General features: G+C 44.0%; 1 protein-coding gene and 1 pseudogene across 1 annotated transcript; one reads left to right on the top strand and one right to left on the bottom strand.

Moving 5' to 3' along the window:
• Positions 1-324: 324 nt before the first annotated feature.
• LOC146338144 (beta-catenin-like protein 1 pseudogene) lies at positions 325-2316 on the bottom strand (annotated as a pseudogene).
• A 1041-nt stretch (positions 2317-3357) lies between these two features.
• On the top strand, positions 3358-23806 carry TRAPPC3 (trafficking protein particle complex subunit 3). The gene is made up of 5 exons (XM_084815986.1): positions 3358-3560; positions 13838-13935; positions 14195-14294; positions 16264-16446; positions 17586-23806. Exons 1-5 carry the CDS (start codon positions 3516-3518, stop codon positions 17703-17705), a joined length of 546 nt encoding a protein of 181 aa, XP_084672112.1. The 5' UTR covers positions 3358-3515; the 3' UTR covers positions 17706-23806.
• The last annotated feature ends 1831 nt before the right edge of the window (positions 23807-25637 follow it).

Genomic DNA, 25637 nt, shown 5'->3' with positions numbered 1-25637 from the left:
AACCGATCAACCTCAGCTTCTTCGGCCTCAGTGGTTGGGGCATAGACTTGAATTACTGTGATGTTGAATGGTTTGCCTTGGATTCGTACTGAGATCATTCTATCATTTTTAGGATTGTACCCCAGTACTGCTTTTCCCACCCTTTTGTTGACTATGAGTGCTACTCCATTTCTTCTAAGGGATTCTTGCCCACAATAGTATATATGATGGTCACCTGAATTAAATTCGCCCATGCCTGTCCATTTTAGTTCGCTGATTCCCAAGATGTCGATGTTCAATCTTGCCATCTCATGTTTGACCACCTCCAGCTTACCTTGATTCATTGATCAGACATTCCAGGTTCCTAAACAATGTTGTTCTTTACAGCATCGGATTTTCTTTTCACCACCAGACACATCCACAGCTGAGTGTCCTTTCAGCTTTGGCCCAGCCGCTTCACTCTTTCTGGCGCTACTTGGAAATACCCTCTGCTCTTCCCCAGTAGCATATTGGACACCTTCCGACCTGAGGGGCTCATCTTCCGACGTCATCTCTTTTAGCCTTGTGATACGTTCCATGGGGTTTTCTTGGCAAGAATACTGGAGTGGGTTGCCATTTCCTTCTCCAGTGGACCACATTTTGTCAGAACTCTATGCCATGACCTGTCCGTCTTGGGTGGCCCTGCACGGCATAGCTTATGGCTCAAGGGGATGACCTTCGTGTTCCTTTTCTGAGGTTCCAACCTTCTTGATTTTCTTTGGGGACTTCATGAAGAGCGGGAAGAGGGTCCGAAGGCCGAGAATGTCGACAAACTTGTGGCAGTTGTCTGCCCCCTCAGGCCCAATCATGGCATGATCCAGCACTTTCAGGGCGCTGCTCCTGGAGACCTTCTTCTCTCTGAGCATGAGGTTCATCAGCTGCAGCCCTTCCCCCTTCAGGAAGCGGTCCCGGTTGGAGCTCAGCATCAGTGAGGAGCAAAGGGAGTCGAAGAGGTTCTCCATCATCTCCTGCTCCTCAGCCGTGTTCGGGTTGTGGCGTTTGAACACAGATAACTGCTGAAGCAGCACATCGATCCCATCCAGCTCCCCCAGCAATTCTCTGTTGTCGTCCTTGTTCTGGAGGAGAATGGCCAGCACCTCACTGCAGTACAGCTTGTTGGCATCAAAGGGCATCTTGGCCTTCAGCCTCTTTAGGAGCCATAGCATAAGGCCCTGTTGAGCAGCATCTGAGCACATCTCAGGCCGGAACTCTGCCATATTCTCAATGATTGCCAGAGTGTTATGAACGCCGTCTGCCTCTTCCTTGACACTTTCATCCAGGCGCTCCATTTTTTGCACTAGCAAGGCTACAACCTGCCCATCAACCAGGGCATCTATGAGGATCTCTGCTCCTTCCTCACTTTCGTGGAGAGTGTCAATGTCAGTGAGCTCTTGAAGAAGATCTACTACAGCAATAGACACATCAGTGTTGTCATGCCCAAGCAGCCCCAGGAGGGAATGCACAGCATTCAGTTCCACCAGGAGATGGTACAGGTCTGGCATGGTCGCAATCACGTGCATCTCCTGGATGATGTCGTTGAGATCCAGCTCCGACTCCATGAACTTCTCTGGGTTATCTGGGAACTTGATCCGAAGTTCCTGATTCTTGTAAGATCTCTTCTCAAAAGTGAGGATCATATTCTTTACTGAGCTTTCATCCAGGGGTTCCTCCTCCTCCTCTTCCTCGTCGCCTTTTTCAGTTACATGAAGCAGCTTCTTTTTCTCACCATCCATCTCCTCTGCTGCAGGGAACTCCTCTTCCCGGTGACGGCCACGCTCCCGCACGCTGCCTTGTTTGTGCCGCGCTTTAAGATCTTCTTCTTCATCTTCACGAGTTCTTTTTGTCCCTCTATTTGGCTGGTAGCTGAGCAGCTCGCCCACGTCCATGCCGCCCGCCGGCCCGCGCCGCCGCCTTCGCCGCGCTGCCGCAAGTAATATTAACTGCGGACTTGAGCACGCTCCGGGAGAGAGCGGAGGACAGGAAGGCCTGGCGTGCTCTGGTCCATGGGGTCACGAAGAGTCGGACACGACTGAACGACTGAGCAGCAACAACATTGCAGGGCGATTGTAAGCCACTCTCTGTCAGCCACAGTGCCTCCCTCCCTGCAATCTGGATATGATGGAATCAACCCTGAGTGCTCCTTGGAAGGACAGATACTGTACTGAAGCTGAAGCTGAAATATTTTGGCCACCTAATGCGAAGAGAAAATGTCACTGGAAAAGACCCTGATGCTGGGAAAGACTGAAGGCCAAAGGAGAAGGGGACGGCAGAGGATGAGATGGCTAGATAGCATCACGGATGCAATGAATATGGACTTGAGCACGCTCCGGAGAGAGCGCAGGACAGGAAGGCCTGGCGTGCTGTGGTCCACGGGGCCACGAAGAGTCGGACACGACTTAACGACTGAACAACAACAAAATTTGTAACTGGAATTAACTTTAACAAGGCATTTTAAAAAATAAAATGTTTAAAATCTCCCTAATACATTTTTGGCATGAAATAAGACTTAAGCTAGGGGACACATGAGCTGCTGTTTCCTGACTTATTTTTCCTTTTCTTTTTTGGAAGATGGACATGCTGCTGTCCAATCACAGCTATACTAAAATTCTGAATTTCTCCACTGATTTTTATGGGCAGCTCTCACTTCCACCCTCAGGGGGCCAAAATACTATTTTTCCTTTAAAAACAAATACTTTATTCTATTTTTTATCTTTATAAGTGAAATAAACAGTTGTTGTTCAGTCGTTCAGTCAGTAACTACAATTTTCCAACTATACAGTATTCTTAGGACACAGCAATAACGAAAGAGAAACAAAAAAACCAACAGAAGAAGCATGAAAAAAAGAAAAAGAAAAAAAGAAAAAAAGTTATTTAAAAGGATTAAATTTAAACTCCATCACACAGAAACTTCATATCCCATTCTACTTAAAAATTATACCTATAACATTGGCAATATTATAATTCAATACCGCATAAATAATCAAAATACTACTTTTCCGATGTAAACTCGGAAGTTATCCATTGCGATGACTTACTCTACAATTTTAGGTCTGCGAAATAGGGAGTCGCTCTATACGCCCCAAATCTCTATGGTGCCGCGACACATTCATATTCCTATAATTTCACGGGGGGCGGCTCTATGGTATTTAGCGACGTAATCACAGAGGCATCCTGGGAGTGGTAGTACAGCGTCCATGTCCTCTCGCTCTACGGAACCAAAGCATACTGGGTAAGGAACCCGCTCAGCCGCCTTCTGTCGCGTTCTCGCGCGATCCTCCTGGCTCCCGGCATGCCGCAGGGAGGGCCGCTTACCTGTTTGCGCGGCGCATTCTGGGAATTGTAGTTCCTCTGCTCTGAGGGAAGAAGAAGAGCGGCGGCAAGTCAACGCAGGGCGGCTTCCTTCTCCTTCGAAGCTAGTCGTGACACCTGCCGGGGGCCTTTATTGCCATCGCAGGGCTGAAGAGGTCGGCGGCAGCGGCTCGGAGGGAGGAGGCAGAATGGCGCGGCAGGGCAGCCGGGGGGGCGCCGAGAGCAAGAAAATGGTAATGGCGGTCCGGGAGAAGGGACGTCGGGGGCTATGCTTTATTGGGGGGGGGGGGGGGGTCCACAGCGGCGTGTAGGGGAGGGGGGAAGCCCCGATGCGGGGGGAGGGGCGGGGCTGGCGTAGCATCGTCGCTGATTTTACTTTAATTCCATGGAAAGCATATTTGCGTCAGCCCTGTGTAAGCCGCCCGGAGAATCTTGTTTGTTGGGCGCTATATGAATAACGCAAATAGGAAGAAATATAAAGAAAGAAAAAACAAATACGTTCGTTCAGTTTGATTCTTCGGCGGTTTACACACGTAAGGGTGCGATCCTGTGCGTGCTTAGACATGGCTGGCTGGGGGACGCTAGGAATCGTAGGAGTTATTTCTGCCTAAACGTGCATAGGATTGCGCCCTAAGTTTTTAGTACAGCAACATCAAGCAGGGGGTTGGACTCAATGGTCTTATAGGTCCCGTCCAACCCTACTATTCTATGATCCATGAGGGAGTTTTTTTCTGCCTAAACGTGCATAGGATTGCGCCCTAAGTTTTTATTACAGCAACATCCATGAGGGATTTTTTCCCCTGTCCAATGTGCATAGGATTGCGCTCTGTGTTTTTAGTACAGCAACATCCATGAGGGATTTTTTCCCCTGTCCAATGTGCATAGGATTGCGCTCTGTGTTTTTAGTACAGCAACATCCATGAGGGATTTTTTTCCCTGTCCAATGTGCATAGGATTGCGCTCTGTGTTTTTAGTACAGCAACATCAAGCAGGGGGTTGGACTCAATGGTCTTATAGGTCCCGTCCAACCCTACTATTCTATGATCCATGAGGGAGTTTTTTTCTGCCTAAACGTGCATAGGATTGCGCCCTAAGTTTTTATTACAGCAACATCCATGAGGGATTTTTTTCCCTGTCCAATGTGCATAGGATTGCGCTCTGTGTTTTTAGTACAGCAACATCAAGCAGGGGGTTGGACTCAATGGTCTTATAGGTCCTGTCCAACCCTACTATTCTATGATCCATGAAGGAATTTTTTTCTGCCTAAACGTGCATAGGATTGCACCCTAGGTTTTTATTACAGCAACATCCATGAGGGATTTTTTTCCCTGTCCAATGTGCATAGGATTGCGCTCTGTGTTTTTAGTACAGCAACATCAAGCAGGGGGTTGGACTCAATGGTCTTATAGGTCCCGTCCAACCCTACTATTCTATGATCCATGAGGGAGTTTTTTTCTGCCTAAACGTGCATAGGATTGCGCCCTAAGTTTTTATTACAGCAACATCCATGAGGGATTTTTTTCCCTGTCCAATGTGCATAGGATTGCGCTCTGTGTTTTTAGTACAGCAACATCAAGCAGGGGGTTGGACTCAATGGTCTTATAGGTCCCGTCCAACCCTACTATTCTATGATCCATGAGGGAGTTTTTTTCTGCCTAAACGTGCATAGGATTGCGCCCTAAGTTTTTATTACAGCAACATCCATGAGGGATTTTTTCCCCTGTCCAATGTGCATAGGATTGCGCTCTGTGTTTTTAGTACAGCAACATCCATGAGGGATTTTTTCCCCTGTCCAATGTGCATAGGATTGCGCTCTGTGTTTTTAGTACAGCAACATCCATGAGGGATTTTTTCCCCTGTCCAATGTGCATAGGATTGCGCTCTGTGTTTTTAGTACAGCAACATCCATGAGGGATTTTTTTCCCTGTCCAATGTGCATAGGATTGCGCTCTGTGTTTTTAGTACAGCAACATCAAGCAGGGGGTTGGACTCAATGGTCTTATAGGTCCCGTCCAACCCTACTATTCTATGATCCATGAGGGAGTTTTTTTCTGCCTAAACGTGCATAGGATTGCGCCCTAAGTTTTTATTACAGCAACATCCATGAGGGATTTTTTCCCCTGTCCAATGTGCATAGGATTGCGCTCTGTGTTTTTAGTACAGCAACATCAAGCAGGGGGTTGGACTCAATGGTCTTATAGGTCCCGTCCAACCCTACTATTCTATGATCCATGAGGGAGTTTTTTTCTGCCTAAACGTGCATAGGATTGCGCCCTAAGTTTTTAGTACAGCAACATCCATGAGGGATTTTTTCCCCTGTCCAATGTGCATAGGATTGCGCTCTGTGTTTTTAGTACAGCAACATCCATGAGGGATTTTTTCCCCTGTCCAATGTGCATAGGATTGCGCTCTGTGTTTTTAGTACAGCAACATCCATGAGGGATTTTTTCCCCTGTCCAATGTGCATAGGATTGCGCTCTGTGTTTTTAGTACAGCAACATCCATGAGGGATTTTTTTCCCTGTCCAATGTGCATAGGATTGCGCTCTGTGTTTTTAGTACAGCAACATCAAGCAGGGGGTTGGACTCAATGGTCTTATAGGTCCCGTCCAACCCTACTATTCTATGATCCATGAGGGAGTTTTTTTCTGCCTAAACGTGCATAGGATTGCGCCCTAAGTTTTTATTACAGCAACATCCATGAGGGATTTTTTTCCCTGTCCAATGTGCATAGGATTGCGCTCTGTGTTTTTAGTACAGCAACATCAAGCAGGGGGTTGGACTCAATGGTCTTATAGGTCCTGTCCAACCCTACTATTCTATGATCCATGAAGGAATTTTTTTCTGCCTAAACGTGCATAGGATTGCACCCTAGGTTTTTATTACAGCAACATCCATGAGGGATTTTTTTCCCTGTCCAATGTGCATAGGATTGCGCTCTGTGTTTTTAGTACAGCAACATCAAGCAGGGGGTTGGACTCAATGGTCTTATAGGTCCCGTCCAACCCTACTATTCTATGATCCATGAGGGAGTTTTTTTCTGCCTAAACGTGCATAGGATTGCGCCCTAAGTTTTTATTACAGCAACATCCATGAGGGATTTTTTTCCCTGTCCAATGTGCATAGGATTGCGCTCTGTGTTTTTAGTACAGCAACATCAAGCAGGGGGTTGGACTCAATGGTCTTATAGGTCCCGTCCAACCCTACTATTCTATGATCCATGAGGGAGTTTTTTTCTGCCTAAACGTGCATAGGATTGCGCCCTAAGTTTTTATTACAGCAACATCCATGAGGGATTTTTTCCCCTGTCCAATGTGCATAGGATTGCGCTCTGTGTTTTTAGTACAGCAACATCCATGAGGGATATTTTCCCCTGTCCAATGTGCATAGGATTGCGCTCTGTGTTTTTAGTACAGCAACATCCATGAGGGATTTTTTCCCCTGTCCAATGTGCATAGGATTGCGCTCTGTGTTTTTAGTACAGCAACATCCATGAGGGATTTTTTTCCCTGTCCAATGTGCATAGGATTGCGCTCTGTGTTTTTAGTACAGCAACATCAAGCAGGGGGTTGGACTCAATGGTCTTATAGGTCCCGTCCAACCCTACTATTCTATGATCCATGAGGGAGTTTTTTTCTGCCTAAACGTGCATAGGATTGCGCCCTAAGTTTTTATTACAGCAACATCCATGAGGGATTTTTTTCCCTGTCCAATGTGCATAGGATTGCGCTCTGTGTTTTTAGTACAGCAACATCAAGCAGGGGGTTGGACTCAATGGTCTTATAGGTCCCGTCCAACCCTACTATTCTATGATCCATGAGGGAGTTTTTTTCTGCCTAAACGTGCATAGGATTGCGCCCTAAGTTTTTATTACAGCAACATCCATGAGGGATTTTTTCCCCTGTCCAATGTGCATAGGATTGCGCTCTGTGTTTTTAGTACAGCAACATCCATGAGGGATTTTTTCCCCTGTCCAATGTGCATAGGATTGCGCTCTGTGTTTTTAGTACAGCAACATCCATGAGGGATTTTTTCCCCTGTCCAATGTGCATAGGATTGCGCTCTGTGTTTTTAGTACAGCAACATCCATGAGGGATTTTTTTCCCTGTCCAATGTGCATAGGATTGCGCTCTGTGTTTTTAGTACAGCAACATCAAGCAGGGGGTTGGACTCAATGGTCTTATAGGTCCCGTCCAACCCTACTATTCTATGATCCATGAGGGAGTTTTTTTCTGCCTAAACGTGCATAGGATTGCGCCCTAAGTTTTTATTACAGCAACATCCATGAGGGATTTTTTTCCCTGTCCAATGTGCATAGGATTGCGCTCTGTGTTTTTAGTACAGCAACATCAAGCAGGGGGTTGGACTCAATGGTCTTATAGGTCCTGTCCAACCCTACTATTCTATGATCCATGAAGGAATTTTTTTCTGCCTAAACGTGCATAGGATTGCACCCTAGGTTTTTATTACAGCAACATCCATGAGGGATTTTTTTCCCTGTCCAATGTGCATAGGATTGCGCTCTGTGTTTTTAGTACAGCAACATCAAGCAGGGGGTTGGACTCAATGGTCTTATAGGTCCCGTCCAACCCTACTATTCTATGATCCATGAGGGAGTTTTTTTCTGTCTAAACGTGCATAGGATTGCACCCTAAGTTTTTATTACAGCAACATCCATGAGGGAATTTTTTTCTGCCTAAACGTGCATAGGATTGCGCCCTAAGTTTTTATTACAGCAACATCCATGAGGGATTTTTTTCCCTGTCCAATGTGCATAGGATTGCGCTCTGTGTTTTTAGTACAGCAACATCAAGCAGGGGGTTGGACTCAATGGTCTTATAGGTCCTGTCCAACCCTACTATTCTATGATCCATGAAGGAATTTTTTTCTGCCTAAACGTGCATAGGATTGCACCCTAGGTTTTTTATTACAGCAACATCCATGAGGGATTTTTTTCCCTGTCCAATGTGCATAGGATTGCGCTCTGTGTTTTTAGTACAGCAACATCAAGCAGGGGGTTGGACTCAATGGTCTTATAGGTCCCGTCCAACCTTACTATTCTATGATCCATGAGGGAATTTTTTTCTGTCTAAACGTGCATAGGATTGCACCCTAAGTTTTTATTACAGCAACATCCATGAGGGAATTTTTTTCTGCCTAAACGTGCATAGGATTGCGCCCTAAGTTTTTATTACACCAACATCCATGAGGGATTTTTTTCCCCTGTCCAATGTGCATAGGATTGCGCTCTGTGTTTTTAGTACAGCAACATCGAGCAGGGGGTTGGATTCAATGGTCTTATAGGTCCCGTCCAACCCTACTATTCTATGATCCATGAGGGAATTTTTTTCTGTCTAAACGTGCATAGGATTGCACCCTAAGTTTTTAGTACAGCAACATCCATGAGGGAATTTTTTTCTGTCTAATCGTGCATAGGATTGCACCTGAAGTTAATTGTGTTATTTTTAAGTGCAGAATACAAACAGATGCAATAAGGACATATCAACAGTTGGCACGCGTAAGCATGCTTAAAAATGCCTGGGCAAACAGAAGGAGTTTTGCTAGGTACCTAAAAAGGAATTCACGTTGGTGCCAGGCGAGCTGCCCATGTGGATGTCATTCCATAATGCTCAGAAGGAAGGTGCACAGAGAATGGCATCAGTAGATGACCTAAGCATGTGGGTTTATTATTACTTTATGGAACACTATTTGTGCACATGGCCTTTTGCAAAGAATAAGAGGGCAAGTCCCTGCCCCAAGGTGCTTACAATCTAGATCAGCTTTCCCCAATGTGGTGCCCTCCAGATGTGTTGGATTAGCACTCCATTGTGTGGGGATGATTGGAGTGGCAGTCTAACAATTCTGGAGGCTGCCAGGTTGGGGAAGGATGATCTAGAAAATAGACACCAAGGACACAACAGAGGAAGAGGATAGAAGTGGGAGCTGGAGTGAATCAAGAAGAATATGTGATTGTTGCAGTTACATGTAATTCAGGCTTTGTCACAGACTGGTATGGGAACTATGGGGTCACGCCAAAGGCTTTAAGCCAAGAAACCGCCGATTCCGATTTCACTTGAGCCGTGAATTATAGGCTAGTTACTCTTTTTTTCAGCAACCCCATCAGTACTATCTGCGGGTGGGTAATGACTATGATGGCGTACCTTACACAGTTGTTGTAAGGATGGTCAGGGTGTTGGGGTTATCTCTAAGAAATAAATCTCTCTCCACTAAGCTTCCTGTCAAGATTAGCACTGGGTTTGAGTGTTTCTACATGGTGTTGCACAGTTTAGCCAGAGTAGGGCTTTTGTTAGTCCCTGCTGCTTAAGAGTTCCCCTTTCTGAGCTGACAGAAGTCATCTTGGTGTTTCGGGCTCCCTGGATGATGGTGCTGTGGGACTTCAGTATACATGCTGACACTACCTTGTCAGGGTGGTTCAGGACTTCACAATTGCTGTGACAGTTGTTGGCTGTCCCAGCATATTAGCAGCCCAATTCAGGATGTTGATCTTCTTCTGTTTTTTTTTTCGTCAGGGCAGAAAGATGGTGGTCTGTGGAGGATATGCTTTTACCTACCTTACTATTAAGGTGGTCCATCCCCAGAGTCTGATGGATCCAAATGGATTTCTGAATGCCCTTGTGGAATTTTCACGTATCGTGGCTGGCACTCCAGTAAATGTCCTGTTCATTTTTGGAATTCTGAGATTATTTGAACAGTTGACACAATGACTGGGTTCAGGTGACATACCGATGGGTGCAACATTGAATATCCAACCCCCACTTGTGGGTTGTTTTGTTGTTTGAACCCACGCTTGCCAGGTTTGCATGACATGACAAGCCCTGAGCAGGGTTGCATCCAAAATGACAGCTGTACATGCCACAGCCTCAACATGAGTTAAATAACCCAAGGTGGGCTGTCATGTGCAAACAGATCCATTTTCCCCTAAGCTCCCTTTCCTTGATTCATGAGGGAGTTGGGAGCAATGAAACAGTTGGGTAGATGGCTGGAAGGCAGGGGGAGGAAGACCAACCAAACAGAAGTTAGAACTCAGTTTGGAGCCTAAGTTGTCGTGATGATAGTGATGAAGAAGCAGTACTACTTTGCAACCTCATAGTGCTGTCTAGTGGAGCTTTTCTAGATAGCATGAGACGTTTTTCATTCTGGCTGACAAGATGATATGATCAATTTCTTGGAGACCCACTGTGACTTTTTTGCCAAGCATTTGGGGGGATAAAATTGTTTGGATCTGTAGTGATCTGGACTCTGCTTTATCCATTAGATAAATTGTAGATGGCTGTACTAGGTAAGGAGCCAATAGAAGCTGAATTGGCAAGTGTTACCTAGTGGCTGGAGGGCATGTAAACTACAAAAACTAAGTCCCACATTTAAGTGGTGGTAGGTCATTATCCTACAATTTTAGGATCCCAGTCCTGGATGGCTATATTTGGTATTTTTCAAAACACACACATTCAAACAGAACATTCGACTTATGGCAGAAATACAGAATGCTGTTTTGTTTGTTTTGCTGTATTAATAGAAGGGAGTTTTAGTGTATCCAGTTCCCTGAGAAAACTGTGAACACACCTTTTAAAAAGTAATTCTGATTGCTGTCTGAATTTTTAGCAGTAGTATAATAGTGCTGTAAACTGATTGGCTTCCTGATAGTAAACAGTCTTCACAGAGCTATTTTAAGCTAAATAGAAATATGCGCTACAACTTTTCCTTCAGCTGTGTGTGTGTTCGTCGGTGTTTTTGTCATGTTTCTTTGTGTTGTGTGCCTCTAACTTGGTTCTGTGTTATCAGTTATCAGCAAAAAATGAGGATGTGGAGGAGAGCGCTGCAAAAACCTAAATTGCAATACTGTGAGAAATCTCAAAATAACATTAACAGGGCAAGGCTAATTCACTCCTTTTTTTTGCTCTGTTTTTCCCCCATCAAGCTTTAATCTTGCGAAGATCCACTATGCTAAAAGTTGGGGCGGGGAGCAGGACTGTGGCCTTTTAAAATCTTCTGCTGATATTGTGAATGGTTGGTAGCACATACCAAACCTTCCTTGACTTTGCTTCTGCTAATATTGAGATAATTCCTATCCTTTCATTCATGTTAAGGTGGGGTACTTATTTTATTGACAAATCTCTTGACCTTAGGTGTATTTAAGAACTGCCCAAGTGCTTCTTTCCCCCAACAGTAATGGGATTATGACACTGACAGAATGAAAGAGATAATTGAAACATGTGTAAACTGCTGCTTTTATTATGTTTTACTGTTAGCTGCAGTATTCAACCAGTCTGACAGCTTTACAACTTGTAGGTGGTCTGTTTTTATCTGGTAGTTTTCTTTAAACTCTGTTGGAATAGGTTTCTGCACATCTGGATCAAACTCCACATTGTTTTAATTGCATGTAATCACTTTTTGTAACAGTATTATGTAGCAATTAATTCAAAACAGTGAACTTGGATGTGCTTATTGTCTCTCTTTAATATCTAGTGATAGGTGAATAGCTCAGTACTTAAAGCATTTAATGACTATACTTTGGACTGGAAGCTGTTGGGCATTCTCCATTCCTTCATATGCTGTTCAACTGTCTTGCCAATGTGTTTACTAAAATTATACAATTATTTACTAACCTGTTGTCTCCCCCCACTTCTTTGTTAACGTCTTTCCCTATACATGTATCAACTGTATCTTCAGATTTTCACTTTTCAAGCTCTGTAATTCTTTAAAGCAGACCCATCTGATTTTAGAGACAAATCTGGGATTGCTGGACAGTTGTCCTTTTCTGCCTCTTCAAACATAGCAAAACCAGCACTTCTTAGCTTTCTAAGAGAGATGTTAGATGTGTAACCTGTCTGACTGCTGGCCTTACCAGGTGCTGCAAGGTAGAAATTGCATGCTCAAATCCTATGCAACATCTAACAAATCTCAGTTCCAAATGTAACTTGACTCTCTCTTCTGCACTCTGGCTTTGTGTGAGCTTGTGAGAATGTGGTATAATCTGTGTTGTCTCACTAAACTCTGTTGTCTTTTTTTTCCCTCCCTTTTCTGCTTGCCTGCTGCTTTCATTCTGTAGTATTGGTATTTGCCATTCATTTCACCTTCTGCATCTATGCATCTCATGGTAGGTGATAGGTTTCTTAATCTGAGACTAGATATTTCTGCTATATAAAATGAAACCTTAAAGCTTAAGCAGGGTATATTCAGTATATATAGCTGACACTTATTTCAGAGACCTTTTAAAATCTTAGCAGGTTTCTGCTTTTTAAATAGGAAGATATTTGTGTAACAGCAGTTCTGATAACTGATGGATTCAATTTGGTTGCGCATTTCACTCAGTTCAAGTTTGGGGAATATAATAGAGACACAGCAGTTTGTTCTTTCTTCTGTTTGGTTGATGCTATGCACATTTCTACTGTGCAACACTGAGAAGGCTTTGCTGATCCTTTGAGCTCTTAAACAGAATTGTATGTTGAAATGGTGGTGGTGGAAAAAGAGCTTCTGCTGAGCAGTTGGAGGCTGTCAAACTTCCATTCCCATCAGTATCCCTTTCCATCACCAGAGCAAGGAATTAGACGTTGAGAGAATACATTGCATTCCCCCTTACTGACAGAACACACTGAAGAATTGGATCTAAAGTTTTTGAAGGTAGAAGGCAGTTGCGGTTATTCTTTGGGAAGTGTGAGATAAGTAAAGTCCAAAGTATGTATGAGATAGTGCCATTACAGTGCTGTGTACAAGACCTGTGGACAATACAAAGCCTCCCAGTGCTTTGGACTGGAATGCCTCGTGAGCCCCATGAAAGCTGATGAGCCACTGCCTTCCTATCCAAGAATGCTATAAATTCCTATTGTTTGTGGTGTCCATGCTACCCATGATATAAAAGGATAATTTTAATTGCTAGAGGGTACAGTAAATCATTGATTTAATCTGTTGAGATGTGACAGCTTTTCACTTTGTAGTTGGCAGGATGGATATAGGGGCGACAACCGTTCTTTTTAGCCCTCATTTAAAATGCAACTCATATTCTTAGGATTAAGAACTTATTACAACTTAGAGTTATTCAATAAATTACCAAAAGTGGGGAGTTTTGTTCCAGCTCTTATCCAGGCCAATATTGACTGCAGTGTACACCAACAATACTAGGTATTGGGTAGACTTGATGGACTGAGTAGTCTGTAGGCAGCTTTCCCCAAGTGAGGACTGAGACCTTGATGATAAGGGGAAGCAGAGACTACCTGTCCATGCTCTGTGGACACTACATTTCATCCCCATGTCTGTCAACAAACACGTATGGATAGAATGTTTTTTCCCCACCCAAAGACGAACATTTTCTGTTTCAAGTGTGGATCTGGAGGCACCTGCAGAATTCACCATATAGCATGTTCATATGAGGCATAAGCTTTCTTGCCCATTTCATTTCTCCGCCATGCCAAACCAAATTAGTCCTGGGGACAGTCCCTAAATGTGTGCGGACTTTCCTTTCTGCCCTTTGCTAAATATGTTTTGAATTTGTCTAGAGCTCGGAGCTCTTCACTCTGACCTATGGGGCTCTGGTCACTCAGCTGTGTAAGGACTACGAGAATGATGAAGATGTCAACAAGCAGCTTGACAAAATGTAAGTAAGCAGATGGGAGGCAGAGTAGAAGTTTTCCAAATGCCAGTAAATGGGGGTGCTGGAGGCTCCTTTTCTGCAAAGTGTCTTCTTGGCAGTGTGAATCTTATTTCTCTGAATTCACTGGAGTTGTAAAACAAGAAAGAGAGAGAGAGTAGATTTCCTTCCCTCTACTTCCAAGCCCTAGAATGTTTTCCTCAAGCTAGTCCTTTCCTGTGCTGTCAGAATTTCATAGCATGCTTCTCTTTGGCTGTCTTGACAGGGGCTACAACATAGGTGTTCGACTTGTTGAAGACTTTCTGGCCCGATCCAATGTAGGGAGATGTCATGACTTCCGAGAAACTGCAGATGTAATTGCAAAGGTGATGCCTGGCTTTGATTATTTTCCTCTGTTTCCAGTATGCATATCGATGATGATGATGATGATGATTGTTAGTAGTAGTATTTTCTTTGTGGATGTATAAATGTCAAAGACACAATTTTGTTGTTACACAATAACTTTGTTACATTACATGCAGTGCAATCCAGAGGCGTGCACACTGTGCCAAAATTTTCTTCAGCATTTCTTTACTGGTGGTTTCTTGCAGAGAACCTCCAAACTACTTGAATTTCTCACAGTTTAAAACAGGGGTCTTTTTGGAGACTCCAAACCCATAGGCACATTTGGCATTTATTAGCTATTGTAAGGGGGTGGAGGGCCAATCAAAAAATGTTAAGAGTGTCCCCCTTATCTGTGTTTGTGCATGAATGAGTGCGCTGTGCGCGCGCTACTCACTCTAGCCTCCCCCCCCCATGTCTCTCCTTTCCTTCCTTCTTTCTGTCTCTCCCCCTTCTTTCTCTTTGGCTCCTCTTTCTCTCTGTCTCCTTCCTTCCTTCTTTCCTTTTCTGGATCCCCCCCCCAGCCCGCCTTGCCTGCCTGCCTGCCTTCCTTCCTTCTCTCTGGCTCTTTTTTCTGACTTTTTTATCTTTTCTCTCCCTCTCTCTGACTCCCCTTCCTTCCTTCCCTCAGTGGCTCCTCGTTCCTTTCTCTCTCTCTCACTCCTCTTTCTTCCTCTGGCTCCTCTTTCTCCCCACTCCCCCGCTCTCAGGTCCCTCTTTCTCTCTGGCTTCACTTTCCCTTTTTCTTTCACTCTCCCTCTCTCTCCATCCCCATGCAAGCAAATGGAGCAATTTCTCTATTCATTTGCATGGAGCAAGAAAAAGCCCCCCTGCCAAAAATCAGCTAGAGGGGGGTTGATAGTAACCCACTTCCAAGGACCCTGTTGCCCCAGAGGTCCTTTTTGTGTGTGTGTGGGGTGAACCTCACCCCCTCTCCAGCCATTTATGGCAAGGATGACTGTTTTTCCCACTGTGGAAGTGAATGGAGGAATCGCTCCATTCACTTGCAGAGCAGGGAAATAGCTTGAAAGGTGCCTCAGTTTGCCATGTGGCACCGCATTTGGAAACCCCTGGTTTAAAAAGCTTTTGGTATGAGAGCTGCTGATGGCGCACACACATTAAAGCAATTTCCTTATTTTTATTTATGATTCTAGCGAGAGCTCCTAATTGCAGTTTACACACCAAATCACAAAGCAACTTTTTGAATGGATTTTGCAGAACTGATAAGGAAGCATTAGAAAGGATGTTATTTCATATGTCCTCTTGATGTCAGGAGAGCCCTGCAACTGAATTGGGTTGGTCTGACTTGTAAAATGGTTTGCAGGCTTTACCAGCTCTAATGTGAAAAAGCCTGTTGCCGGTGCACCATCCAGAACACTGGAATTAAAGGTAGTAGATAAGAGGAACCTGGATGTGTTAGCCATTGTATCCCAGTGGACAGATCAGCACACTTGCCCTCAGAGACAAAATTCATATCAAAATCAACTTTTGTAACTCAGTCTGTATATGCAAGCAACATGATTTCCTTCCTATATTACCAATAGAATACGTAAATATATCTTCTAGTCTGTTAGTATCAAAAGGGGAGCCAAGGCTAGCTAACTTTAAACTAGAAACTGAGAAGCAAGATAACATCACATGTTTTCTGTAATAGTGTCCAAAATAAATCAGAATTGCTTCTGTCCTATCTAAAAATATGAGACAGAGGTCTCAAATGTGACTGGATTGTATTCCATGAGGGAAGGCATTGAATCTGGTGCATCCTACTTCTTGAGATCAGTCTTTCATTGTCTGTTGTGTACAAAGGAGTTTGCTTAAGTATGTTATGTAAAAGAATTGCCGCTGGGATCTTTTTCTTTTTTGGCCAGATACTCAGCAATCCATGAAAGACAGTTGGCTAAACATTGCACCATTTGAGCCTAGTCCTGGTTTTATGTTTGTCTCACTTGGCAGGTGGCATTTAAAATGTACTTAGGTATCACACCAAGCATCACAAACTGGAGTCCAGCAGGAGATGAGTTCTCCCTTATCCTGGAAAACAACCCGCTGGTGGACTTCGTGGAGCTGCCTGACAACCATTCATCTCTTATTTACTCTAACCTCTTGTGTGGGGTGCTTCGGGGAGCCCTGGAAATGGTGAGGAAAAGGGGATGTCAGTTGAGCCAACAACTATGCATTCTCTCTCTGTGCTGGAATGTATGGAAAATGGGTGAAATATGAGGCTGTATGTTTTCTGTATCCCATTAAATGTCCAGATCCAGTGAGTAGGGTAAATTGTGCAAGTTAAGTACATCCATCCATCCTTCCACCTATCTATTAACATCTTCAAAAGAATTACTGGGCAGATGGTCAGCAATGTCCTACGGCCGTGGGTAGTAGCCACATGAGGAGAAATAGCAGACTGTTCAGGGCCACATGTATGCTACCATCCCCTGATCAGTGCTATATTTTCCAGTGCTATAGTTTTCTTAGCTGTTGACTAAACATTTTCCACATGTGTTCAGGCTCTTCCCTGCATCCCTTCTTGCATGATCAATATTTTTATTTTAATGAAAGCTTTGATTCCCAGGTGATCAAATGTCTTTATATTGAGAGCCAGGGTGGGTAGTGGTTAGTGTGTCTGACTAGAACTGGGGAGACTGAGATTCACATCCCTACTCAGCTACGAAGCTGACTGTGAGTGATCTTGGGTCAGTCATCCTTTCTCAACCTAACCTACTTCATCAGGTTGTTGTGCGGACAAATCAGGGGAGGGAATAACCATGTATGCTGTCTTGAGTTTCGTATAGGAAAGATGGGGTAGAAATGTAATAAATATATAATCCCTTTTTGCCTAGCAGATAGGTAAAACACCTGCAGCCTTCAAATCAGAGTTTCCTGAGTGAAACTAATGGAATTGGTTGTGTGCTAAAATCCTCTTGCCTGGATTCAGAAGAGGCAGTAGCGGTGAGGACAGTCATTCCTGTCTGTAGCAACAGTTCTGCAGGTCTGCCTGTACTTTGCAGTCTTCCTTAGCAGAAAATAAAACATTATGCTAGGATTATGGTTAACTATGGTTATAGGGATTGTAAGAAGGTTCCTATATTAGAGACTGTACATTTTAGGTGAGGTTGGTAAAGGGGGAGAAGGAAATAACCAGGGATCTTTGATAGAATAGTGGGATGGAGGTATTTTGTTCTCTATTCTTGCTACAACATTCAAAGGGGATAGGCAGTTTCTGGGCCTGTCCTAAATAAATATCTCAAAAGTATGGGCTTCTCTCTCCCTTGTCACAGGTTCAGATGGCCGTGGATGTCAAATTTGTCCAGGACACATTGAAAGGGGATGGAGCCACAGAAATAAGGATGAAATTTATCAGGCGAATTGAAGACAATCTCCCTGTTGGAGAAGAGTGAGTCCCAGAGCAGCCTCAATACTGAACTAGAGGGGATGAGCCAGCTCCACCTGGGATTCGTCCATGTATAGTGACTTCTGTACATTCAGATGCTCTGACTGGTTAAGATGGTGTTCTACTTTATTTCCTTAGGAAGCAACTGTTTGAATTCTCCTGTGTTATTTCCACAGATTTGTATTAAAGGCCTTTGTAGTCGGGTGTAGGACACTTTTCATACTCATCAGAGACATAAGCACCCGTTTCTAGTTTCCATGTTTGGCTCCATGCAAATATATAGGATATTAAAACAGTGTAATTTTGAAATTTGGTCCCAGAATGAGATCCCAACCACAGATGCCCTTCTTGTCTTGGGCATATGAAGAGCATCAACATTGCCCCCCACCCTTTCCTGCTCATAGGGATGGCGGCCAGAATCCACATATATCTGTGGGAAGCAGGTAGCCATTTTTTGATTGCACAGAATGCAGTAGATAAGTTGAGGTTCTTAGTGAAACAAGTTCTGTCTTGCTCTTTTAGTTTTGCTGTTCAGAAAATTATATTATTTTTACTTAAGTGTTTAACATCTCTTAATTCCATCGCAAAACAAGAGCCCTGTCTTTTAAGCAGTCCTGGTAGTGGCCTTGGTATGAATAATCTCTTTCTGTAGGCATATCCCAGTGTCAGGCTATAGTGCTTGTTGAAGAAGAGGGAAAGTTACCATCACAGTCCAGTCCATTCCATTCCATCGGAGAGCCTGAAGGAGACTTGGCAACAGCATGCTGTTCTATCCTGGCAGAACAGAATCCCAATCGCCTGGATGCTTTCAATATCCCTTAGGTATCCCATTTAAATGGCTGGACAAAGTGGTCTCAGTACACCATGAGTATGCAGTGTTCAAGGTTTCACTATTGAAATATTGTCAGAAAAAGCTTCCAAGCCATCATCATCTGAGGGTTCCTTCCTTGCAGCAACCTATTGATGAATTGGTAAATGCAAGCATCCTTTCTGAAAGATGCAGGCAGGAAAGGCTTCTGAGATGTTGCAATTGGCTCATATTCTAAGAGGATACAGTCAATGGTGGAAGATCTCTGTGTGTCCTATCCTTCCCTTGGAAGGCAAGTGTTCTCAGGGTTGTGGAAGAAAGATTATAATAGGCAATCTTGCATGTATGGACCAGTGTGCTAAGGTTTGTGTGCTGGATCACTGAAGGGATATTTGGGAATACTCTAGGAATTTTTTAAGAGGGAAACATGAATGGCAGAATCCCTCAGGAATTAAGTATGTGGCCTGGGTTTCATGCCACTGGCTGTGTTGAGATGGGAGATCCCATCTGTAAACATCATGAGGCTCTAACATACCCATTAGACAAGATAGTTACCACTGCAGAAGTCTTGTTTGGCTTGAGTATCCTATGGAGAACTCCTAAGTTAAAAACAGAAACTTCCATCTTTCTTGAAGGGGCATGATGTACCCATTAGTAATACCTGTTCTCATCTGAAATAATGGGGTGCACTTGACACACTCTGACACTTGTGTTCTGCGGAATGCAGAATGGATCTTGGGCTGCTGCTTCTCCAGAGTAGTGAGGCCTTTTCTCAGTGGCATGTTGATCACATTTTCCTAGTCCTTTTCTATGGTTCTTTCCAGGTGAATATGGCTCTAAGTGTTTAGATTAAAGGATTAGAGGAAATGCTGCTCTACCCTGGACTGACTTTCACCAGATTTATAGTGTGTGATGCAGAGAAGGTAAAGAAATGGGGGTTTTCTGTATTATGAGAAATGACTCTCAAATCTTGGTCCAGCTCATGTTAAAAACATGCATCCTCTTCAACGAAAATTCAGTATTCCTTGTTTCTGAAGAATTTATTCTTCCACTTGGAGGAAGAGTCCAACACCCCAAAAAAGCTTTTTTACATTGTCCCTGCTTTGATACTTTTGGACCTTGTTTAAAAACAGTTGCACTGATCAATAGCAGATGGGTGAATAGGTGTATATAATTTCAACATTTTTGTTGTATAAGGGGTCATTCATGTATTTTCCACTTGTAAAGCTTTTGAAGGCAACATTTTAAACTCTTACATTAAAGAAGCTATAACTGTCTTCTTAGTTGTCCTGCCATTGGGTTGAAGAGCATGGCAGGGGACTCATCGTTTATTGTATTCCATGTTTATCCCACCCTTCTTCCCAAGTTGCTCCTCCTCTTACCCACTGTCACAATTTTAACCTCACAACTCTGTGAGGTCTGTGAGGCCAAGAGAGAGTGACAAGCCCAAAGTCACCCAGTGAGCTTTGTGGCTGAGGGAAAACCTGATCCCGTGTCTAGTCCTAACCTGACATTCTAACCGCTACACCACATTGGCTCTCTCCATGTGGCATTTAGGTGAGGGGCAGGGGATAGCTGCAAAGTATTTAGTGCTTGTGTTCCTTTGTGCTTTAGAGAAGGCATTATATACAAAGGTCTGTTATCTTCTGCGCTGTAGGAAAAGGTCCAAGTATAGCAAAACACCAGCCACAGCCACAGAGCTGGTGGTTGACTTGCCCTTCTGTACAGCCTGGTTAATGCTGTCATGTACGTTGTTGGTCTGGTAGTGGTGGGTTGTGACCTTGCATCACAAGTGCAAGTCACAGCGGGCAGCATCATGTGCTGCCACTGCGCCTCCGCTGGTTCTGTTGCTCCTGCGAGACTCATCACTAGCACAGCAGGAACTAGCACTTCCAAAAGCAACCCTGGAAACCAGTGGAAATGCTCATTTCCAGAATGGAACAGATCAGCATTGCTCCCTTCTGTGAGTTCCACTGACCTGTCCCATTCTGGAAACGAGTGTTTTCGTTTCAGGAATCCCTAGCTTCCTGTTGCGCCAGCAGTAAGTCCTGCTAGCGCACAGGAAGCATAGGATACTACCCAATATGCTGTGACCATCTCCATGTCCTTGCCAATGTAGCTGGTTTGCAAGATATTTCTTTCTGAACATGTTGCATATGGGTTACTATGAGGAATGTTATGGCTTATCACCCATAGAGGGGAAGGGACGTAGTTCAGTGGTAGAGCACATGCTTTGCATGCAGAAGGTCCCGGGTTCAGTCCCTTGTATTTCAAGATAGATCTGGGAATGACCCCCTCTGAAATCCTGCAATTCAGTGTAGACAATACTGAGCTAGATGGATTAATGATCTGACTTGGCATAAGGCATCTTCCTAGAAGGGTAATTTTATAAAAGTGTCAATGGAGGGCAATTTTGTAAAAGTGTAGGAGATTACCTCTGGTTCACTCCTTAACAAGGTTCTCATTGGCATCCCAAGTAGTTAATGTCAAGGCAACCAAGAAAAAATGCTGAATGAGCTTGCATTCTAATCTCAGGTTAGCTAGTGCTTTGTGTGTGTGGAGGTGGTGGGGAGTTCTCAGCTGAAGTCCTGCAGTCATAGTACTGGATCCCCCAAGTTCTGGCCAGGTCTGCTACACTATTTTGCTGTTATCCAAAGTTTGGATAACAGCAGGGAGTAGCACCCACAAAGCAAAAAGCATTACTTGCCTGAAGAATTTGTTCCTGCTACATGTTAGAGGAGGATCCTGTTTCTTTAACAGAATATTTTGACCACTAGATGTCTCCAGTTACTTAGAGGGATGGTCATGGAGAGGTTGCCTCAGAAAGCTAGCAGCTTTGGATGCCAACATAGGGCTAGTTCTGCAGTATATACCTTCCTGTAGAAACATGTTTGTGTGAATAGTCCCTATAAAGAAGATAATGTCAAATAAAGTCATGCACCAGCTTTTTAGGCAGGTAAACGTTCTCTGTGGTGCACTCTGAAAAAGAAGATGGAGAGAGCCCCAGCTGGGAAATGTTTCTACGAATAAAAGATTCAGAATAGGGATATGTGCACTTCTGCATTCATGCTTTCTCCCCACTTTAAATTTCGCCTTCTAGGCCACAGAAGCTTAAAATCAGTCACATGTTACAGTCAGTAATGCTTTGATTGTCCTCCCAACAACCCCATGGAGTGGATTGTTGCTATGCCAGATTCACAGGCCTGCAACTAAGTCTGAGGCACAGTGACCTGCCCAGGACCAGACAATGAATGTGTGGCAGGGGTGAGGTTTGAATCAAAGTGTCTTGCATCCAAGTCTCAACTCTCTGTTCCTCTGGGCTATACTGAGCTGGTTCACACTTCCTGCAGTAGCCTGTGTATACAGTTCTTCGGTGTTTACCAGGGGAAATGTGAATGTGACGTTTGTATCCCCAAGCACTGGAGTTCCACCATGGAGTGTAGCGTCCATTGCATGTTTTTGAAAACATGACTTAGCATGGCAACCGAGCTGTTCTGTAACATGTGGCTGTTGTGTAACATGAAACCCACACAAACACACTTACTGAAGAAAGGTGTGCAAGTTTTACCTGGTATTCTTGTCAGGGTTCAATTTAAACACTCCCAGACAAAACTTTATATGTGGCTGTTTTCTGTCTGCTTCTCAATGTGTGAATTTCGAAAGCATTGGAAAAATCAAAGGTGGCTCCTGCAAGGCAATGTGCAGTGGCCATTTTAGGTAGTGGATTGTGGGTGCCATCAAGAGAGGCATAGAGGGAGGTGGGCAAAATTGGCCCATGGGGCCCAATTCTCTGGATAGTTGTCTGAGACCTATTGAAAGGAATGGGAGCTGCTGAAGAGCGAAGTAGCAGCTCCACGCCTTTGGCTAAACTTACTACAGGCGAACTCCCCAGTGGATTGTACCCCAAGTGAGTTGCAGGGGTGGGGGTGTCATTTGGATTTACCATCTCAAGCAACAAAAGCTCTTAGGGCACCCTTGAGGAACATCCGAAGCAGTCCATGGACATTCCATTTCAAAAGAGGCATTGAGTTGGTTGGTTGAGGCTGACCTCAGCAGTCTGTGATGTTGCTTTCCTTCTAATCTCTGCTGTTTGCGTAATACATTTTTACAAAAGCCAGATCTGAAAGTGAAATGGAATTTACCCCTCCCTTAGCCAGTCCCAGTAATTAATATAAAACAAAAAATGGGTGTGTTTCTAATTTAGATTATTTATTTTCTGGCTTGGACTTCCAACTGTTGATTTTTGTTTGGCTGGGTCAACAAGATCTTTATAGTTTTTTTCATATTTAGTTATTAAATTTTTGGCTTTGTGGATTTAAACAACAAAATCTGACCTCCCTTAGCCCTCCAGCTCCCTAGACAACGTTTTTTTAATCAGATCTCTCCTGCACACCATATTGTTGAATGCTGCTTGGTGACTTGTAGTGTGGCCTACTCTCTACTGTAACTGCAATATTGTTATAGCTGCACAAAGTGAAGAGGTAATTTTTTTCTCTAGGCTTTTGTAGATCAAAACACCATTGATGGCTGGTGGCTAATAGCCACCAAATGAATTCCATCTGCTTAGGCTGCAGAGAATCTGTTTGTAAACAGTGAAGCAGACAGACGTCTGAATTTTGCAGCTAGTTGGCAAGGTGGAGCTATGGAAAGGAGGGGGCTCTAAGGGCAAGCTGTTTGCCTTTGCGGGACTGATGCTACTTTAATGATTAGCCTTGCCAGTCAGGGTGTCTGCCTGCTCCCCCATACTCGGCTTGTCTATTTGTAAATAAACAGATTGTGGAAACAAAAGTCTCCTGTACCGTCCCCACCAGGAAACTGATCCTGTCAAGGCTGCCTCTAGAATTTCCTACCCCTTGGATGCGAAGAGCATGAAACAATATAATGCTTCCTTTTGTTCTTTAAGTATATGGGATGGATTCTGAGCCAAATATCAAATACTGGTCCTCAGATTGGAAAAGCTACAAAAGAGCCCATTAGACCTCTGGAGTTTGGGGCAGGGGAGAAACCATGTCAGCCTCTTGCTAAAAAGACTGGGGAAGCGGAGGGCTCGGTGCTGGATAGTTTATTTGGGAGTGGGGGAGATGGGGTATTAAACCAGTGCTTGGCAAATGTTTTGAAGTGGAACCCACTTGTAAACAAACTTCACCTTGTGAGCTGTACTTTCCCCCTCTGAAACAGAAAACGAGAATATCACATTAGTGCTTAACACTAAACAAGGTTATATTTTATTTTTCATTTGTACTCTCAGTAAAGGGGTGTGTGTGTGTGTGTAAGCATTTCAATAGATTGTTCAAAATTGCTGACTGATTTTGGCAACTGTCTTGTATGATGGGTGGACAGGACTTCTGCAAATATAGTCTTTGCTCCTCCTTAACTTAAGCCTCTGCAATGGCTCCTAAACATTAGCAGAAACTGTAATGGGTTATTCAAGGTAATGCCATGTAGAGCAGCCAAGAACTTTGTCGTAAATGCAAAACAAATGTAATAGTAGAAGGCGGGGGGGGGGGAACTGGGTGGGTGGGTGGGGAGGAGGAGGGAAATGGGACTGTTGCTGACTCCCCTCCCACTTCATTCACCAGCTTTAAAAATGCAACTCTACGGTCAGAAGGACATGAAATAAGGTTTTAGTTCTTATTTTTTTCTTTTATGAACGTTAGGTTGTAGGGGAGAATACATATTCTGCGATTTCCTGGCATAAGCAGTGCAGTAAACTGGTAGTGCTTGATAAGGATAAGTGGTGGCTACCAATTTGGATGGTTTTAAAGGGGGGTTAGACACATTCCTGGAGGAGATGGCTATCAATGGCTACTAGTCCAAATGGCAAATGCTACCTCCAGTATCAGAGGCAGTATGCCTGTGTAAACCAGTTGCTGGGGAACATGGGTGGGAGGGTGCTATTGCACTCATGTCCTGCTTGTCGGTTTCCTGTGGGCAGCTGGTTGGCCACCGTGTGATAGAATGCTGGCCTAGATGGACCCTTGGTCTGATCCAGCAGGGCTTTTCTTCTTTTCTTATGTTCTTAAGGTTGCTTGCTAAATATCCCCAGCTCAGTTCACTTTGACCCAGGTCTCTTGCAAGACATTGCAATGTCTGAGACAGAAGATGAAAATAGCACCTTTTTGTACCATTAAATTCTTCAGCACAACTCCCACTGAAACGAACAGGAGCTATGCATGAGTGGAATATGTTGAACAGCTCCCATTTATTTCTACAGGGCTTGTGCAGGAGATCACCCCCACTCGGATCTGTCTCCCACTGTCCTCCATAATAGTGGCCAGGGTCTGCCTCCTGCGCCCACCACCACACCTTACCTTAAAAGGCCTGCCTCTGTTCTGACTGCTGGCCAAAGGTCTTGAATCCATGCTCCCTCTCTTCCTTTGGGGTGAGAGCCATAGCTCAGTGGTACAGCTCATGCTTTGCATGCAGATGTTTCAGGTCTGATCCCTGTTGCTAGGCCCATAGGACACAAATCTGCACGAATTTTGCATATGGTAATTTATATCTTGTATATGAACATTTAGAAATACTAAGATTTATTTAAATTTCACAGAAGGCAAAGCCAGCCAATTAAGTTCTCATCAAAATCACTTCAAATAAAATAAATTCTTTAATTTGCACCCCACCCAAGATCATCCCAAATCAGTATTTCCTCTTCAGTTACAATTAATTTGCAATCTCTTGCTAGTCCTCCCCTCCCCTTCTTTCTCTCCCTAATTAGGCTTAGAAGAAAAGCTATTAAGATCAATGGAAGTAATTGCCATGTGGGGAGGAGTTTGTGTTGGGGGGAGGGGTGTTTAACCTTTCCCTCCCCAGCTGCAATCCTCCTTGAAAGTTGCCACCTGAGTGGCGATTAAGCTAAGAAAGAACTCTTCCACAGGCACCAGTGGACGCTTCAGGGCTCTGGGGAACGGCTCCAGGACCTTGAGAAATAGAGTCAGGCAGGGTTGAGGCCCCATGAGCTCCAGCCTAGCAATGCACGTGGCTGGTCATATGCAAGACCCTCTTTTGAAACTGGAGAGCCGCTACCTGTCAGAAATGACAAGACTGGGCCAGTTGAACAAATTGTCTGACCTAGTATAAGCCAGTTTCCTATGTTCCTAAGATTAGGTGCACCCAATTAATCTTTTCAAA

Source organism: Heloderma suspectum, chromosome 10 (assembly GCF_057233095.1).
Source record: "Heloderma suspectum isolate Gila_16-S chromosome 10, 16-S_ref, whole genome shotgun sequence".
Taxonomy (NCBI): domain Eukaryota; kingdom Metazoa; phylum Chordata; class Lepidosauria; order Squamata; family Helodermatidae; genus Heloderma; species Heloderma suspectum.
The sequence above is the reverse complement of the archived record's forward strand: the minus strand, read 5'-3'. Positions and strand labels throughout refer to the sequence as shown.

Bases quoted from the DNA above. Each gene is read 5' to 3' on its own strand.
- TRAPPC3 (XM_084815986.1), top strand. From the start codon at position 3,516: ATGGCGCGGCAGGGCAGCCGGGGGGGCGCCGAGAGCAAGAAAATG. The intron at 3,561-13,837 runs GTAATGGCGGTC...GAATTTGTCTAG, and splicing joins GCGCCGAGAGCAAGAAAATG to AGCTCGGAGCTCTTCACTCT. The intron at 13,936-14,194 runs GTAAGTAAGCAG...CTGTCTTGACAG, and splicing joins AACAAGCAGCTTGACAAAAT to GGGCTACAACATAGGTGTTC.